The 20,649-nt window shown below is 37.2% G+C and overlaps 1 protein-coding gene across 7 annotated transcripts in view; it reads left to right on the top strand.

Annotated features, from left to right (window-relative positions):
• Positions 1 to 20,649, top strand: part of LIN52 (lin-52 DREAM MuvB core complex component) — a 190,182-nt gene that overhangs the window by 88,881 nt on the left and 80,652 nt on the right. The window contains exon 6 of one of the 7 annotated variants that reach the window (XM_036913218.2): positions 17,067 to 18,482. The exons of the other annotated variants lie outside the window; for them this stretch is intronic. Within the exon in view, the coding sequence (XP_036769113.1) occupies positions 17,067 to 17,068 (2 nt within the window). The 3' untranslated portion in view covers positions 17,069 to 18,482. Of the gene's footprint in view, positions 1 to 17,066; positions 18,483 to 20,649 lie in introns of those variants that run through there. 7 annotated transcript variants of the gene reach the window in all.

The raw sequence follows: 20,649 nt of genomic DNA, 5'->3' as shown, positions 1-20,649 counted from the left end.
GTCATCACAAGCTGCCTTCCTCAGGGACTGGAGCCCGCCAAATAATAAGTAATGTTAGTGATGGTAATTGAAAAGTGATGGCTCTCCTGGGATCTTTACAGCCCAGGAGCTGGTGGGCTCTTGTGGACTGTCTTGTCCTACCAAGGCCCTATTTGAAGTGTGCCTTTTTTTTTTTTCCAGTTTCATAATAATGTTGTATTTATTTTTCTCTCCTCCCCACTATAGAAATCCATTAACAGCAGCAGTATTAGGAACACTATTGGCTTTAATTGCAAAAGCAATAGCTTTGACTTTTTCATGTAAGTCATCAACCTTGCAGCAGCAAAGTAGGGCCACCACATCTTAGTGTCTTGGTCAATCACTGCAGAGATCTCCCTCTGCTTTTAAAGGGACATTTGAAACTTATGCAAGTAATACAGGCTCTTGATGAAAAAAATTTTTAAATAGCATGGAAAGATATAAAGTGGAAAAACCTTACTTGCTGAACTTAATAGGGGTAACTACCACCAACAGTTTCTCCATGAACATTTCCAGACATTTTTCTATGCATGATCAAGTTTATATATGTTACCACACACAGATGAGATCATAAAACATGTACTGTTCTGTGACTTGTTTTTGTTACCCCACAATAAATCTTGAATATTTTTCCTTAGCAGTACAGATAGATCTATTTCATTGTTTCCCAGTTGCTACATAGAATTTCACTGTGTGGATATACCAATTCTAGACTCTTAGTAGACAGTTTGAATTGGATCAGAAGGGATAGATACTTATTGTACCGACTGGTTGCACTCTGATTTGTGTTCTCTGGTTCAACCTACGATTTTCCATGAAGTGGTTTCCCTTTATTCAGGAATATTGCCTTTTGTTCCAGGAATGTTTAAAAATAGGAAATACCAAAGGTAAAGCTTTTTATGGGGGGATAATCTGAGTCTTTTCACAGACCATCCTCTGGATATATGTGTAATGATGTGCACTCTGCTGTATTCTGTCCCAGATAGGTGGGGAAAACAAATAGCCTTTAATGGATGTTATCTAAAGCATCGACTGGTGCTTTCCTCTAAAGTTGTGTGAGTGTTTTCTCCCCTAATCTTCTACTTCAGAAGTTCCAAGAGTCAAGTTATGACTGCATTAATTACTTGGGAAATGATTTGTCAACACATGGAAATGAGAACTTAGGTTTCTTGTGGAACAGCTTGGCTAACAAAGCAAGTTTGTGCCTCGTGAACTTTGGGGGCCTTGCTGGGAGTGGCAGTGTGATGAATGAAGCAAAGCAATTTTCCAGGAGCATTTCAGGTCAGTGATGGGAGAAATCAGTTGTCTTCTCAGGCAAACAGAAACCTAATTTTAGTTGCATTTGTCTTCAATATAATCTGTGCAAATTGAGTGGTAGAAACTTTCACTTCCATCAAAAATAGGCACATTGTATGTCTGTTTTAACTCAAAGCCCATTAAACTCATTCTCTCAACATTTCAGAGTTCTGATTTGCCCAAATATTATCAAAGATGTAACATACTAATAAATCATGAAAAGCCAACTAGTTTTCTTTCAAATTTCTTTTACAGTGTTTCCCCTCTCCTTAATGTCATTTCAATTGTTGCACAGTGCTTAACTTAAAAATTGAAGGCTATTATTAATTATAGTTACTCTTGATACCTGCTTACTTCTTGTCCAAGCCTTCAGTACATTCTTGAAAGACAGCAGTATACAGAGATTTCAGGGGTTCTTGTGGGCTATTGGAGGTCCTATAAACCTGTACTGTTAAAAACAGTAGCCTCTAGCTACATGTAGCTGTTAAAATTAATAATAAAAATTTAATTCCTCAGTTGGACTAGTAAATTTCCAGTAGCCACGTGTGGCTAGTGACTACCATCCTGGACAGCACAGACATAGACTATTTCCTTGGATGGCACTACTCTAAACTACAGGTTGGCAAACTATAGCCCACCGCCTATTTTTGTACTATTCCCTGTGAACTCAGAATGGTTTTTACATTTTTGAAGAGAAACATTAAAAAAAACAACACTATTTTTGCTGTAAAGATAAAAAGCAGAGGAATGGATTAAAGATGGCGGCATGAGAGGAGAGACAGAGGCTTCCTCCTAAAACTGGATACAATTAGAAAATTTAATTGGCACAACTAATCCTGAGAGAGCAACAGGAAAGAGAACGGCGTCAGACTGCACACACCTGGAGAAAAGAGCAGACCTCAGCGAACGGGGTAACGTACCAGAGCTGTGGCTCCGTGGGACTCGAGCCCCTCCCTGACCCCAGCTCACCGGGAGGAAGACAAATGGAGCAGGGAGGGAGTGGAAGGCTTGGGACTGCTGAATACCTAGCTCTGGAGATCTGCTCTGGGAGCACAAACCTACATTTCATGGTGCTTTCATGAGACTCACATGACTACCGGGTTGGAAAGTTAATGCAGGCAGAGTTCCTGGGGAGACTGGGATTCCAGCTGCTTGTGGAAAGCAGGGATCCATATCTGGCTGCTCTGAGACAAAAACTTATACCTGTGTGCCTGGCCCACTAGCTCAGGCAGTGGAGACAGGCACAGGAGCCAGGAGGCAGGGAACAGCTCTTTCCTACCCCCAGTACCGCTCCCCTGTGACCCCTGACATTGCTTCAGGGGCTCAGCAGCTCCAGAATAGAGCTTCTGGACACTAGAGGGCGCCATATACAAACATGAAACACCAAAGGAAATTTGTCCAGAGTAAAATTGTTAATACAACTCCCAAGAAAGATTTAAATGATATGGACCTCGTGACTCCTCCTGAAAGGGAGTTCAAAATAAAAATCATCAACATCCTAATGGAGGTACGGAAAGACATCCAAGAACTCAGGAATTAATTCAGGTCAGAGATCCAATCGTTAAAGAACACGATGGAGGGTATTAAAAGCAGGTTGGACACGGTGGAGGAGACAATAAGTGAAATAGAAACTAGAGAAGAGGAATACAAAGAAGCTGAGGCACAGAGAGAAAAAAGAATCTCTAAAAATGAAAGAATATTGAGAGAACTGTGTGACCAATCCAAGCGGAACAATGTTCACATTATAGGGATACCAGAAGAAGAAGAGAAAGAGAAAGGGAAAGAAAGTGTCTTTGAGGAGGTAGTTGCTGAAAACTTCCCCAATCTGGGGAAGGAGATAGTCTCTCAGGCCATGGAGATCCACAGATCCCCCTACACAAGGGACCCAAGGAAGACAACACCAAGACACATAGTAATTAAAATGGGAAAGATCAAGGATAAGGACAGACTGTTAAAACCAGCCAGAGGCAGAAATAAGATCACATACAAAGGAAATCCCATCAGACTAACAACAGACTTCTCAGCAGAAACCTTACAGGCCAGAAGGGAGTGGCATGATGTATTTAATGCCATGAAGCAGAAGGGCCTGGAACCAAGATTACTTTATCCGGCAAGATTATCATTTAAATTTGAAGGGGGGATTAAACAATTTCCAGATAAGCAAAAGCTGAGAGAGTTTACCTCCCACAAACCTTCTCTGCAGTCTATTTTGGAGGGACTGCTATAGATGGAAGTGTTCCTACGGTTGGATAGCTGTCACCAGAGGTAGTAAAATCATGGTAGGGAGGGTGGAGCAGCTGATTGCGAGGCAAATGCAAAATTAAATTAACTATCCCCAAAGTCAATCAAGGGATAGAGAAAAAGTATAGAATCTGATACCTAATATATAAAGAATGAAGGAGGAAGAAAAAGGAGGAGAAATAGAAAAGAACCTTTAGATTGTGTTTGTAACAGCATACTAAGTGAGTTAAGTTAGACTCTTAGTAAGGAAAGTAACCTGGAACCTTTGGTAACCACGAATCTAAAGCCTGAAAGGGCAATAAGTACATGCCTATCGATAATCACCCTAAATGTAAATGGACTGAATGCACCAATCAAAAGACATAGAGTCTCTGAATGGATAAAAAAACAAGACCCATCTATATGCTGCTTACAAGGGACTCACCTCAAACCCAAAGACATGCACAGACTAAAAGTCAAGGGATGGAAAAAGATATTTCATGCAAACAATAGGGAGAAAAAAGCAGGTGTTGCAGTACTAGTATCAGACAAAATAGACTTCAAAACAAAGAAAGTAACAAGAGATAAAGAAGGACATTACATAATGATAACGGGCTCAGTCCAACAAGAGGATATAACCATTATAAATATATATGCACACAACACAGGAGAACCAGCATATGTGAAAAAAATACTAACAGAACTAAAGGACGAAATAGACTTCAATGCATTCATTTTAGGAGACTTCAACACACCATTCACTCCAAAGGACAAATCAACCAGACAGAAAATAAGTAAGGGCACAGAGGCACTGAAGAACACACTAGAACAGATGGACCTAATACACATCTATAGAACTCCACACCCAAACGCAACTGGATGCACATTCTTCTCAAGTGCACATGGAACATTCTCCAGAATAGACCACATACTACGCCACAAAAAGAGCCTCAGTAAATTCAAAAAGATTGAAATCCTACCAACCAACTTTTCAGACCAGAAAGGTATAAAACTAGAACTAAATTGTACCAAGAAAGCAAAAAGGCTCACAAACACATGGAGGCTTAACAACACGCTTCTAGATAGTCAGTGGATCTACGACCAAATTAAAATGGAGATCCCGCAATATATGGAAATAAATGACAACAACAACACAAAGGCCCAACTTCTGTGAGACGCAGCGAAAGCAGTCTTAAGAGGAAAGTATATAGCAATCCAGGCATATTTAAAGAAGGAAGAACAAACCCAAATGAATAGACTAACATCACAATTATCGAAATTGGAAAAAGAAGAACAAATGAGGCCTAAAGTCAGCAGAAGGAGGGACATAATAAAGATCAGAGAAGAAATAAACAAAATTGAGAAGAATAAAACAATAGAAAAAATCAATGAAACCAAGAGCTGGTTCTTTGAGAAAATAAATAAAATAGATAAGCCTCTAGCCAGACTTATTAAGAGAAAAAGAGAATCAACACACATCAACAGAATCAGAAATGAGAAAGGAAAAATCATGACGGACCCAACAGAAATACAAAGAATTATTAGAGACTACTATGAAAACCTATATGCCAACAAGCTGGAAAACCTAGAAGAAATGGACAACTTCCTAGAAAAATACAACCTTCCAAGACTGACCAAGGAAGAAACACAAAATCTAAACAAACCTATTACCAGCAAAGAAATTGAAGTGGTAATCAAAAAACTACCCAAGGAAAAAACCCCTGGGCAAGATGGATTTACCTTGGAATTTTATCAGACATACAGAGAAGATATAATACCCATTCTCCTTAAAGTTTCCCAAAAAATAGAAGAGGAGGGAATACTCCCAAACTCATTCTATGAAGCCAACATCACCCTAATACCAAAACCAGGCAAAGACCCCACCAAAAAAGAAAATTACAGACCAATATCCCTGATGAACGTAGATGCAAAAATACTCAACAAAATATTAGCAAACCGAATTAAAAAATACATCAAGAGGATCATACAACATGACCAAGTGGGATTCATCCCAGGGATGCAAGGATGGTACAACATTCGAAAATCCATCAACATCATCCAACCACATCAACAAAAAGAAAGACGAAAACCACACGATCATCTCCATAGATGCTGAAAAAGCATTCGACATAATTCAACATCCATTCATGATAAAAACTCTCAGCAAAATGGGTATAGAGGGAAGTACCTCAACATAATAAAGGCCATATATGATAAACCCACAGCCAACATCATACTTAACAGCGAGAAGCTGAAAGCTTTTCCTCTGAGATCGGGAACAAGACAGGGATGCCCACTCTCCCCACTGTTATTTAACGTAGTACTGGAGGTCCTAGCCATGGCAATTAGACAAAACAAAGAAATACAAGGAATCCAGATTGGTAAAGAAGAAGTCAAACTGTCACTATTTGCAGATGACATTGTACATAAAAAACCCTAAAGACTCCACTCCAAAACTACTAGAACTGATATTAGAATACAGCAAAGTTGCAGGATACAAAATTAACACACAGAAATCTGTAGCTTTCCTTACACTAACAATGAGCCAATAGAAAGAGAAATCAGGAAAACAATTCCATTCACAATTGCATCAAAAAGAATAAAATCCTAGGAATAAACCTAACCAAAGAAGTGAAAGACCTATACCCTGAAAACTATAAGACACTCTTAAGAGAAGTTAAAGAGGATACTAACAAATGGAAACTCATCCCATGCTCTTGGCTAGGAAGAATTAATATTGTCAAAATGGCCATCCTTCCCAAAGCAATATACAGATTTGATGCAGTCCCTATCAAATTAGCAACAACATTCTTCAATGAACTGGAACAAATAGTTCAAAAATTCATATGGAAACACCAAAGACCCCGAATAGCCAAAGCAATCCTGAGAAAGAAGAATAAAGTAGGGGGGATCTCACTCCCCAGCTTCAAGCTCTACTACAAAGCCATAGTAATAAAGACAATTTGGTACTGGCACAAGAACAGACCTACAGACCAGTGAAACAGATTAGAGACTCCAGACATTAACCCAAACATATATGGTCAATTAATAATCGATAAAGGAGCCATGGACATACAATGGGGAAATGACAGTCTCTTCAACAGATGGTGCTGGCAGAACTGGACAGCTACATGTAAGAGAATGAAACTGGATCACTGTCTAACCCCATACACAAAAGTAAATTCAAAATGGATCAAAGACCTGAATGTAAGTCATGAAACCATAAAACTCTTAGAAGAAAACATAGGCAAAAATCTCTTGGACGTGAACATTAGCGACTTCTTCATGAATATATCTCCCCGGGCAAGGAAAATGAAAGCAAAAATGAACAAGTGGGACTCTATCAAGCTGAAAAGCTTCTGTACAGCAAAGGACACCATCAATAGAACAAAAAGGTACTCTGCAGTATGGGAGAATATTTTCGTAAGTGACAGATCCGATAAAGGCTTGACATCTAAAATATATAAAGTGCTCACGCTCCTCAACAAACAAAAAGCAAATAATCCAATTAAAAAATGGGCAGAGGAGCTGAACAGACAGTTCTCCAAAGAAGAAATTCAGATGGCCAGCAGACACATGAAAAGATGCTCCACATTGCTAGTTATCAGAGAAATGCAAATTAAAACCACAATGAGATATCACCTCACACCAGTAAGGATGGCCACCATCCAAAAGACAAACAACAACAAATGTTGGCGAGGTTGCGGAGAAAGGGTAACCCTCCTACACTGCTGGTGGGAATGTAAATTAGTTCAACCATTGTGGAAAGCAATATGGAGGTTCCTCAAAATGCTCAAAATAGACTTACCATTTGACCCAGGAATTCCACTTCTAGGAATTTACCCTAAGGATGCAGCACTCCAGTTTGAAAAAGACAGATGCACCCCTATGTTTATCGCAGCACTATTTACAATAGCCGAGAAATGGAAGTAACCTAAGTGTCCATCAGTAGATGAATGGATAAAGAAGATATGGTACATATACACAATGGAATATTATTCAGCCATAAGAAGAAAACAAATCCTACCATTTGCAACAACATGGATGGAGCTAGAGTGTATTATGCTCAGTGAAATAAGCCAAGCGGAGAAAGACAAATAGCAAATGATTTCACTCATCTGTGGAGTATAAGAACAAAAGAAAAACTGAAGGAACAATACAGCAGCAGAATCACAGAACCCAAGAATGGACTAACATTTACCAAAGGGAAAGAGACTGGGGAGAATGGGAGGGTAGGGAGGGATAAGGGTGGGGAAGAAGAAAGGGGGTATTATGATTAGCATGTATAGTGTGGGGGAAAGGGGAGGGCTTTGCAACACAGGGAAGACAAGTAGTGATTCTACAACATCTTACTATGCTGATGGACAGTGACTGTAATGGGGTTTGTGAGGGGTACTTGGGGTAGGGGAGAGCCTAGTAAACATAGTCTTATTCAAAAAAATATAAATAAATAAATAAACAAAATAAAAATAAAAAATATAAAGCAGAATAGGATGAGAGACTAGATATGGTCCCCAAAGCCTGAAGGATTTAGTATCTTGGGCCTTTACAGGAAGTTTGGTGAACTATGGATCTATGCCTGATTCTCTTGTGACATTTCAGCTTTCTGATCAAGTTAGATTAGGGTTATCCCTAGGCCATTGGAAGATTGTGAATCTCTTAAGCAAATTAGGCAAATTTAGGAACAAATGTTCTTGCTGCAGACAGGCTATGGAATGACTCCAGAGCTTATACAATTAAATTCCCTGGAGGTAGCACAAGTGGGATGAGCTTTGAGGGTAAAATTCTTTGTAGTATAAATGATCAACTTGTAACAGCTTTTGTTTGTGAATAACACCTACATTGGAACAGTACATCATTCTGATTTTCTACGCTATCTTGTGTCTGTTAAGTACTATATTCTCCTATTTTACTCTGAAAGAAATAGAATGAATACATTTCAGCACACTCACTTGACCTTTCAACAAGAATTTACCATGAAATTTTTTAAGTGTCCAGATTATTTTTAACTGTCAAATTATTTCAGTCTCTCTCCTAGGAAGAATGAAGCAAAAAGATTGTTCTGCTGGTATTTACCTTAGCATCTGAGAGATAATCTTTCCCTGCCAAATGTAATTCTAACAATTTCTCATTAAATGTAAAGCTTATGAAATCTGCCTATAAAATGAGCATCTGGCACTTCTGCGGTAAATTAGAGTCAACTTGTTGCTTTCAAGATAGGACCTTGACTTTCATGAGGGAGCTTTATGAATTCTCAAGTTTGTGATAACCCATAGCATATCATTTTTCCTCTAAAATGCAGTAACATACAGTTGAAAAAAATTAAGTTACTCCTTTGGGCTCTTGATATAAATTGGTCCATAATTAGAAGCAACTGAAGTAATACTACCACTAAAGTAAATATTACACCACAATATATTGAATTATTAGAAGCATTAACTTGAACTTGTCTGAGTCTTCAGAGTCAAGATAGTGATGCCAGATTATTATGGACTGTGTGGTAAGATCAGGAAGTGTATTGAACCCAGAAAATGTCAGACTTCAACATTAGCCTTGGAGAAAAAGGCAAGTGGTAGAGGAGGTGGGAGTTGTGAAAGTATTCTGAGAGGGAGTCTCCGTGAAGTGAAAGCTTCTTTCTAAAGAACACTGTAAATTGTAGCTGTGTTTTGCTTTTATTCCCTGGTATAAAATCAGTGCAAATTTTATTACTTAAAGCTCTTACTCATTGATCATAATTGGTTGTGGTGTCAATTAGCAGTTCACCATGTTAGAACTTCGACTAAATTTGTAAAAAAACAAACAAATTTCTTGTAATTCTTCATGTTTGTTGGCTGTTCTTTGCCAAATCATCTCTAAGTCTTCTTGCTCTTTCAGTTTGCCCATGTCACTTGTATGTGTGCCCTCCAGTCCTTTCCCAGACATTTTAATGGTATACTTCGCTTCCTTACCTGTGGAAATAATCTCCTTGAATTCATATGCTGCCTTCTTACATAGGCATGCTAGGAAGCATCTATCCTTTTGCATCACCTCATTTTCAAGAAGAGATGCCATGTATTTCTTACATAAATTCAAGGATGTACCTCTTCTAAAGCTGGCTGTTACTGGTTTTTGTCCATGTTATTTTACGATGCCAGTGAAAGTGTGGCAAAATCATATACTTTTTGAGCTTGTGTTTTACATCCTGCATTTAAAAGTCAAAAACTTTAAGTGGGGGGCGTCCCTCTCTCTGAGGTCGCCTGCACTTTTTAAGTGCGTGACTTTAACTTTATCCAACCTTTCAGAGGGCTCCTCTCTCTGAGGTCGCCTGCAGTTTTTTCTCTAAGTAACTTTAAATAAAACTTTTACTCTGCTTCAAAAAAAAAAAAACATTAAGGAGAAGGAACATCACCTCGAAATTTAGAGTTGCAAACTATAGCCATTAAGGATGGCCTTGTGCAATACCTACTATGGGAAAACCTGAAATTCAAGCTTTTCAGAAGTTAGATATTTCTCCATTTCTGACGCAAAGTGTTTATAAAATCAGTCCAAAAAATGTTGCCGTGTATTGGATGTTTTTTTTATGGGCCATCAGTATTTAGAAAGGAATGCTTTTTATATCCTGAGGATCTCAGATTACTAGGGCAGCCTTAATTTTTTTCATGAAGTCTGCACATTACTGCAAAGTAGGTAAGTCAGTCTGACCTTAAATTCCATAAGCTCTATAAGGATAACTGGGCATCTAGGTTTTTTCACCACTGAATTCCCAACACTTACCATGATTGGTACATGATAAATATTTATTGTCTAAAAGGTGCTTGCCTTTCCTTTTTCATGAGTTATATTTACAAAGGCTAAAATGCCTTTTTCATTTTAGTGTAAGTCAGTTTTATCTGTTAAACAATTTCTTGTTATAACTTATAACCCTTCCTCTTTTTTTTTTATTGAGGTATCATTGATATACAATCTTATATTGGTTTCAGATGTTCAACACAGTGGTTCACCAGTTACCTATATTATTAGATCCTCACCCACTCTAGTGCAGTTACTGTCTGTCAACGCAGAAAGATGTTACAGAATCATTGACTGTATTCTCCATGCTGTACTATTGGCCCAGTGACCAACTTAGATTGTGATTGCAAATTACTGTGCCCCTTTATCCCCCTCACCCTCCTCTGCCACCCCAACCCCTTCCACTTGGTAACTGCTAGTCACTTCTCAATGTCTGTGAGTCTACTGTTGTTTTGTTTCTTCTGTTTTGCTTTGTTTTTATATTCTACAAATACATGAAATCATATGGTATTTGCCTTTCTCTGCCTAGCTTATTTTACTGAGCATAATACCCTCTAGATCCATCCATGTTTTTTGCAAATGGCAGGATTTCTTTTCTTTTTATGGCTGAATAATTTTCCATTGTGTATATGTACCACATCTTCTTTATCCATTCATCTACTGATGGACACTTAGGTTGCTTCCATATCTTTGCTATTGTAAATAGTGCAGTGATAAATGTAGAAGTACATATATCTTTTTGAGTCAGGGATGTTGTTTTCTTTGGGTAAATTCCTAGGAGTGGAATTACTGGGTCAAATGGTATTTCTAGTTTTAGTTATTTGAGGAATGTCCATATTGCTTTCCACAGTGGTTGCACCAATTTGCATTTCCAACAAGAGTGTAGGAAGGTTCCCATTTCTCCATATCCTCACCAGCATTTGTTATTTCTTGTCTTTTGGATGTTGGCCATCCTAACGGGTATGAGGTGATATCTCATTGTGATAACTCTTTATCAACCCTTTAACTTCACATTTTCTCCCCTATCACATTGTGGTTATGAGTCCTGTGTTTCCTCCATCATCCTCACTGCCTTTTCATTAAATTATTATTTTCCTCTCTAGTAATGGATGTTTTTGATAAGTGCTAGGGTATTTGCTAAAATGTTCTTACACATGGATGGATATGTGATGCAACTATTCATGTCATCATAGGTCTGAGCCAACCCCAAGGAAAGTATTCCATCCATCCTTTATTCCAAATTTGGAATGTTTAGTCCACTCCAGTTTCCATAGTGTTATTATTACTGTGTGTAAGAGTACAAGGGAACATCGTAGCTGCCTGGGAATACAAGTGGTTGAGTGGACTGCTAGGCTCACTAACTAGCTGAATGATCTGCTCCTTCAGTGTGTGTTGTTCAGATTAGTTCCTCAGCAAAATTGCAAGTAGACTCCTCTGCTATATTGACTTTCATGCCTTTGTTTATATCGATATTAAAGAGTTGAATTCAGTTGTTCAAAATAATTTGTTTTTCCCCATAAGTATAAAGTATAGAAAACTTCAATTTTTGTCTAATGGAACTATTCAGCATTGTATGTAATACTCCAGTCTAACTTTCTCTGCAGTATTTTGTGATACTGTTGGAAGAAAGAATAGTTTTTGCTAATAATGATTTGCTTTAATAATTCTATCTAATAATTATTTTCTTTAATAATTCTATCCTTAGAGACTACATTGGATTCTGTTTTTATTGTTCACCACCTGAGTATGAAATGAGTGTATGCAAAAATGGGCTGTTACCTCTTACATTTATTTTGGTGTTTGGTGGCTGCAAGCAGTAAGGAGATCCCCTGTTTGCATGAGTAACCTTGTAAGGACTATGGATCATTCCATATGTAGGAACTACTCCTGTACTTTATTTATGTCAAGAATGAAGTTTGGGGTCAGGATGGTTGGGAGGAGGGCGAGGGGGAGGGGGATAAAGGGGCACAGTAATTCTCAATCACAGTATAAGTTGGTCATAGGGATGGTAGTACAGCATAGAGAATATAGTCAGTGATTCTGTAACATCTTTCTGTGTTGGTAAATAATAACCACATTAGATGGATTGAGGATCTAATAATATGGGTAACTGTTGAACCACTCTGTCGTACATCTGAAACCAATGTAAGGTTGTATATCAACGACACTTTAATTTAAAGAAAGTGAAAAGACAGTCCAGGGAATGGTAGAAAATTTTTGCAAATCGTTTCTGTATTTAATAAGGGGCTTGTATCCAGACTATATAAAGAACTCTTACAACTCAACAATAAAAAAACAACAATTTTAAAGTGGCAAAGGATTTGCATAGATGTTTCTCCAAAGGAGATTTACAAATGACCAATAAGCACGTGCAAAGATGCTCAACATTATTAATCATTAGGGAAGTGCAAATCAAAACCTTCAGATACTACTTCACACCTATTAGGATGACCATAATAAAAAAGATGGACAATATAACAAGTATTAGCAAGGATGTGGAGAAATTGGAACCCTTGTGCACTATTGGTGAAAATGTAAAAATGGTACAGCCATTATGGAAAACAGTATAGTGGTTCCTTAAAAAATTAAAAGTAGAATTACCATATGATCCAGCAATTCTCAAAAGAATTGAAAGCGGGACTTGAAAAGGTATTTGTACACCCATGTTCGCAGCAGCATTATTTGCAATTGCCAAAAGATGGAAACAACCCAAATGTCCATCAGTGGATGAAAGAATAAACAAAATGTGGTATATACATATAATGGAATATTATTCTGTCTTAAAAGGAAGTGAAGTCTGACACATTCTGCAACATAGATGAGCTTGAGGATGAGCTAACTGAAATAAGCCAGTCACAAAAAGACAAATGCTGTGTGGTTCTATTTAAAAGAGGTACCTAAGCGTAGTCAGATTCCTAGAGAGAAAAAAAGTAAAATGGTGGTTGCCAGGAGCTGGGAAGGGAGAATAGGGAGTTATTATTTAGTGGGTACAGAGTTTCAGTTTTGCAAGATGAAAAAGGTATGGACATTGGTTGTTCAACAATATCAATATACTTAATGCCACTAAAATGTACACTTAAAAATGGTTAAAATGGTAAAATTTATGTTATGTGTATTTTACCACAATTTAAGGGTGGTGGTGGTTGTGAATTTTATGATATATAAGGAAAAAGAAGAAAACAAAGAAATGAAACCACTACAGGAAGCCCAAAATGTTTTGAAGATGTCCATTACTGGCCTGCTCATAACCAAATGCCTTTTTTGATGTGTACTGATTTTATATTCCACTTCCTTCAATTCATGAAAGAGTCCCTTTTACCTCTCCTTTTCCCTTTATTCTTTGCCAAAGTAAATTTGAAATAATCTCCTGATCACCCTTGGGATTTATTTTAGCATCTGACTCTTCCAAGGGTTCACATCCATTTTTTGGGATTTAGACATTATAATAAATAATCATTTATTTATTATGGCTTACTATGAAAAACAATGTGCTAGACCCTAGATGTCAAAAATACATTTTAAAAAAGTCCTCTCAAGGCATTTATAATCTGATCAGAGCGACAAGGCAAATGTGAAAAAAGATCACAGTATAAGAGGGAATGTACTAAGTGCCACTTGAGCACCTTAGGCATTCAGAAATGAGAGAGCTAAAGGTGGTTAGATAGAGTTTTTTAAAAAGTGGTATTTACAGTTGGTCAGTTTGCATACTATACAAGGACAGCTGGCCAAGGGGTAAGTGGGCACTGAAATCCAGCTCTGTACCCTGGTGTAGGGTTGTATTTATCCAGGAAAAAGGAGTCCCTTTTTCTGATATGCCCAACACCATATTAGCTAGTAGTGGCCCTGATCCTGAGAGATTTAAAAAATATTTTTAATTTTTAAAAAAGTGGTATTTAAACTGGAACGAAAAAAAATAAATCCTATATGTCATCATTGGCAAATTGATTTCCTCCTTACTATAAGATTCCGTGTAAAATGTAACATTCCTTGTAGCAGTTACTCTTTGATTCACCTGCACAAATCCTTTTTTCTCGTATTCATTTCCCTTGCTGGCAGCCCAATTTGCTAGTACAGTAAAAGGCATTGCTTGTCTGTCTGTCTGTCCACATACAGACCAGTAATCTTACATCATAATCTGGCCACCACGCCATGCTGCAGGCTCTGTGGGTTTACCCTGCGAAGCCTGTAAGTGACAACAAAGAGATAAGAAAGTAGCCGCCATCAAGCATTTCTGGCTAGCATGAATTTGACCTGTACCTTGACAATGATTTTGATTTTTCCTGCTTTCTATACTGAACAGATTTACTACCCATCAGAGTCTCAAAGATCCTTAATTCAAAAAAATAGATTGATTTTTTTTTCTTCTACATGCTAAATGTTAACCTCCTTATGACATGCCACAATGATTTCTGAATTTTCATTATCCACAACTCATTGTTGAATCACTGAAGCATTTGGGTACTACTGCAGCTAATTCTTATTTAAATAAACAAATAAGAGTCCTTTAAAAAGATTAGCTAGAGCAGTTTTAAAAATTCACAGCAGCACTGATGTATATCAGTCTGGCTTGGCAGACTCTGACCCAGGGCTGTGCAGTGTTTTATTACCCTCGGTTACATAAGGACACATACTTACAGCACCGCTTTTGTAGTAGATATTTTTACAACTCTACAAAATGATTAGACTGACGTAGAGCAATTCTCTAAATTCAAAGGTATTAAAATATTCTGGCAGCTGTCTCCTTTTTGCCTTTAAGTTGAGACATCATGATGAGATAAGACTGCACCAAGCCTGATGGGTACATGAATGAAGTTACGCATGGTATTCTCACATTATGGACAAGGGTCTTTGTCACTATAAATAGAAAAAATCTTGGAGAAGAGGTTCCGATTGTAGTAATTCCAATTCAATTCCAGTAATATTCTCATTTTTCAGAAACTTCTTTACTTCAAAACACATTCCATGTAATCATATAGGAGGAAAGTCATGGTATAAAAATGTGTCTGAAATTGAACTAAAACAACTTAGCTTGTGCACAAAAACATATCTTTCTCTGGGAGTTTGAGTTTTGATTAGGGTTTAGAGAGTGTTTAGGAGAACGTGGATGGAAGAAACCTGCTGCTATAGAAACACTAATAGTGCCATGACATGAGATTCAGACTCCTTTTCTCAAAACAGGCTTCTAGCAACACCTGGACTCTCGGTCATAGTCCTCAAGGAGGGACTGGGAGTTTGGGAAAGGCTCAGATAATGATTTTAGCAACGCTCTGAATTGTCTTCCCCTAACTATACCCTGCCTGCTCCCAAGTGTCTCAGATTCTTCTAACTGGGAACAATTTACAATCGAAAGATACCCTTTGCTGAGAAATAGGAGACTTTAAATGGCAAGTGGTTATCAGTGCAACTATTTTGGAAACCTGTTAGGTAGTAGCTACTAAAGCTGATTATGCATATGTCCTATGATCCAGTAATTCCAGTGCTAGACATAGAAGTGCAAACATTTGTATTCCAAAAGATGCATACAAAAATATTCATAATAGACCCAAACTAGAAAGAATCCAAAAGTTCACTAATGGTGGAATGAATAAATAAATTATGATATGTTAATACAATAGAATTAATACTATTCAGCCATGAAAATGAACAAACTTGCATGAATGAGTCTCAGGAACATAATATTGAGTAAATGAAGCTAGAAACAAAGAGCGCATGTTATCCCGTACTATTTATATAAAGTTCAGAAACAAGCAAAGCTAATCTATGGTGCTATAAATCAAAATAATGGTTGCATCGGGTTATGGTGGTGGCTGGGAGTGGGCATGAGAAAGAAGGCTTTTGGGATGCTTGTAATGGTTCTCTATATAGATGTATGTGGCTGTTAGATATGTTCATTTTGTGAGAGTTCTCACATGTATACTTACGATTTGTGCATTTTTCTGTGTGTATTTCACTTTTAAAAATTAGCTTAAAAAAGTTTTTAAGAGAAATAGTAGCTGAAAGGAAAACTGAAACTAATTCACTCCAAAGCGTAATAACCAGTCTGGCCTTAAATTGAAATTCTAGCTCTCATCGCCTTTCTGATTTAGTATGGGAAGCTCATGAGAGAAAGTTTCAAGCATTAGGATTTTCCAGCCAGTAAGGAAAGGGGATGTTGAAGAGGAAGGGAACCAATCCCCTAGATTTCAACATATTGCTGAGCATAGACCTTATGTAATTATGTAAGAATAAAAGGAATTGTTTTTTTCTGGTATTTTAATCTAGAGTATCTGTAAATGTATATAATTTCTTTTGCTGCCTTAAAAGTTTACTTTTAACATAAACATCCTTAATATTAAAAATTTAGTTCCCTCAGAGTCGTTAAATGAGGTATCACTGTGCTAGAGAAAGAATGGTAGTGAATGTGATTCAGTAGATGGCAGTATTCCCTTTAAAGTTTTCAGTTAAAATGTGGGTACTTGTGGGTAACTCTTAGCAACTTTTTTCAGTAGGAGTGATAAAGGGTCACATGCTGGGACAAGTAGACCAGAAAGAGCATTATACGATTTTCGTCCATTTGTTGTTTCATGTGTTATTATTTTGAATGAACTAACAAGATTTAGAGTCCACAAATGTAGAGCAAATATTTCCCACATAAAACCCTAGAATGATAACCTGCAAGAGGAATTTTGTTTAATGTAGTATTGCTTTAAATGGGTGTTTATGGATAGAGAATATTCAGGGAGGATTTGAGCAGTGTCTTTTTTTCTTTTCTGTCTCCTTTTTAGGAATATGTGTATGTCAAGATTGAGATAATGACTAACTGCTTTGGACAAAGATGTCAGTGAAATTTATTGATGAAGAGATTAGAATGCACTTGAGCATAAATTAAAAGAAAAATTACAGTGATTGACCACTGTCTTTGTTGGTTACTCTAATGCAAATCAAATGTTATTTGACTGTGTCTCTTTTTTCATATTGAAATTTTCTTAAAATGGTAGTGTTTGACAGTGGAGTGGGGTTTAAGAAACCTTATGGCATTAGGAATTTTAGTTGTAAGGAATTTGACATGGATTAGAGTCATATGCCTGGGAAGTCAAGAGTTACCAGTCAAAGGACAAAACATGCTTATTATGCATAATGGGAGACCAGTGAACAAACTAGTCATTTGGAGCCTGAAGAACTACATTCAAGTCCTGGCTTTGTTCATTATTAGCCTTGGTCAAATCACTTAACCTGTCTGCTTTTTCTTTTTCTCATTTGTAAAATATAGGTGATAATGATTGCTTTGCCTTCCATTTAGGTTGTAAAATGCATCAAGTAGGCGTGTTGTCTTTAAGGATGCTGTTAAAGTTACTGAACTCCACAGGTGGACTGTACATTGTTTTTATGTTGTTCAGTTAACTTTGTTTCCTCAGGTTTTCTGCCTGTAGTCATTGGGTGCTTGCTGAGAAACACTGATAAGCATAGCTTCAACAGCCATCATTATATGGCTCTGTGCTGAGTGCTTTCAGTGCATAGTTTCCAAAGCCTCACAACTACCTTCTGACTAAGGTGGACCACTGTCCCCATTTTATAGTTGGCGAAGATCTGGGCTAGCCCAGGAGCTGTGAACCAAATCTAGTCATCTGACTCCATAGCGGTTGCTTGTAGTATGTTAATGCTGTGCCTGCCATGATGCTTTTTACTTTGCCACAGTTAGTGTGTATTTTGGAAGCCAGGGCCATACATGGCTATTTTTATGTATTGGAAAGTTCAAAGAAGAAATAGGGCCTTATAAGGAAATAGATTAGGTCTCACTTTGGAGTTATTGACAGAATTCTAATGCATGCAGTTATTACTTTGGGAATGGGGAGAGTTGATGCTCCTGACTTGAGCCTGTGTTTCATCATTAGCCAGAAGACATACAAATCATTTATTGATGAGTAAAACATAAGGAGAGGAACAGTAACATTAACACAATCTAAAGACTGTTAATATTTGGTTGAGGCTATATTGATTTTCTTTTCAAACACCTTCCCAATTATATATATTTTTAATATTGTAACTGGCTTGCCATTTTCTTTTTTGTATATTGTGTGTGTGTGTGTGTGTGTGTGTGTGTGTGTGTTTTATGGGGGTTCCTATTATAATAATAAATAGTTATTGACGTTTTGCATGGAGATGACATTTTCTGGAGAATACACTTAAAAAGCTGAAAACTAAATATACCAATAACTAAATATATTTTATATATATTTGCTATTCCTGTTAGATAAAACAAATAAATATATATGGAAATTTTCATTTACCAATGTATTATCTTTCAGTATTATTCCAAAGATACTGTTTTTAATAAAAAATGACTTTTCAGAAGTTATCTTTAACCTTCTCTTGTGAAAATATAAAAATTTCTTATTCATGTTTTGACCATCTTCTAATTTAGCTTGTAAAGTGTCACTTTCTGTTCTTTAAAGAAACTTTAAATTTTAGAAAAGACATTTATAGGAAAATTGTGAAGGAGTGTTTCTATATAACTCACACCCAGTTTCCCCTATTACTATTATTGTGGTACATTTGTTACACTGAATTAACTTTTCTTTTTTAAACTTTTTTCGCCATACACTATTCACATTTCCCTAATTTTTCCCTAATGTCCTTTTTCTATTTCAGGGTCCCATCCAGGATACCGTAATTACATTTAGTAGTCAAATCTCCCCATAGGCTCCTCTTGGCTGTAAGAGTTTCTCAGACTTCCTTGTTTTTGATGACCTTGACAGTTTTAAGGAGTCAGGTAACTGTAGAATTTCCCTCAATTAGGATTTGAGGTTTTTCTTACAATTAGGGTTTGCCTTTCACTGCATACACTAGGTTATACAGGGAGGTTACTCTTATTCATAATGGACTATCTGGAAGGCAGATGAGGGTTTGAATATTTTGGCTGTGAGTAATCCACACGAAGATAAATATTAACAGTATTCTTTGTTGGCATTGAAACATTGGCTCCATTCTTTATATTTTTTATATTTTACCTTTTTTCAGAAGAAGCCAGTCTTAATTCTGGCTGAAAATAAGAGTGTAGGTTATACCATCTGCTCATGTCCCTGAAACAGTTTCTTTTCCAAGTGCACCTATTGGGGCTGTTAGCATGAGTTTTAATGTTACTCTTAAGAGTTTTATTTAATCTGAATTGGCCTTTTAATTAGTAATGGGCAATTTTGGGTGAATTGTTAATTGATTAGAATTGTAGAAATTATACAAAAAGCTGTTTTGTCACTGCAGCCCAGAACAGTGTAAGATTAAAACACAGTCTGGTTTAGTTACTACTCTAAAATGAATGCTTGAAAAGTGTTATTTTAGTGGTTTTGGTTTGTATTCCAGCCTAGTGTTGGTTTTAACTCTGCTAAGAATGATTGTCTTTTAACTCACTGAGGTCCTCAATTCTACTCCATTAAGGGCCACTTTTCTGCCAATCAAAAAGCAGCATCCCTGAGATTGATTTTTGTTACAGTGGATAGTAATGGCTGCCTAGTGACAACATTTTAAACTCTTTTATGTAAACAGAAAGCAATCAAATAAGTACTAATCCAAGGATTATGTGGACTCAAATCCCATGGCCAGAAGAAGAATCTACGCAGTGTATGTTCCTGGCGCTTTGCCTTCTGGTGGCAAGCAGCCCCTCTTCTTCCTGGAAAGCTTGCCTGCTGCTAGTGCTGCCTGTTAGATTGCAGTGCACTAAGACCAAAACACTCCTGCAGCTCCTGAATGGAATTCAAAAAGACACTTACATTTCCATAAATAAATTAGGAATTCAGTGGTTTCTTCGGGCTAATCAGGGCAGGCTGATAAACCTTGCTAGCTGTTTAATAAATGAATTGTGACTGATTACCTATTAATATGGACGCCTCAGGAATTCACCCAGGGGGAAGCAGAGCAGTGAAATAGAGAGGGGCATGGCCCCTTGGGAAATCAGGGCTTCATGTTTGCAGCTTAAATATCTCTGTGAAGTATCAATAAGGAGGTAATTGAATTTTGAACACAAACATGAGCGCCGGATGGATGAAAGGGGGAGGGGGATCTGATCATCTCTTCTCTGCCCCTTCATTCTCCCCTCCCCTTTTCCTTAGAGACCACTCTAGTAAAGATAGATGCTAAATCCATTAAATAAAGATTAGACCCTGTCGTAGTAGAAAATGGCAGCTTAGCTAGATCCCTGGGCAAATTGGGGCTTTTTGCAATACAGAAAATTAAAATATACATTTTTAACAAGTATGCTATCTTCCTAGCAATAATGCCAGGTTAGTGTGTGGGGTTTGCTCCTTCAGATTGCCTTTTGTTTGGGCAGATCACTTTCTCTTCTATTAATGCCAATCTTTTCTGTATTCCTGGAGC

Source organism: Manis pentadactyla, chromosome 11 (assembly GCF_030020395.1).
Source record: "Manis pentadactyla isolate mManPen7 chromosome 11, mManPen7.hap1, whole genome shotgun sequence".
Taxonomy (NCBI): Eukaryota; Metazoa; Chordata; class Mammalia; order Pholidota; family Manidae; genus Manis; species Manis pentadactyla.
Note: the sequence above shows the minus strand (reverse complement) of the source record. Positions and strands in the feature narration are given on the sequence as shown.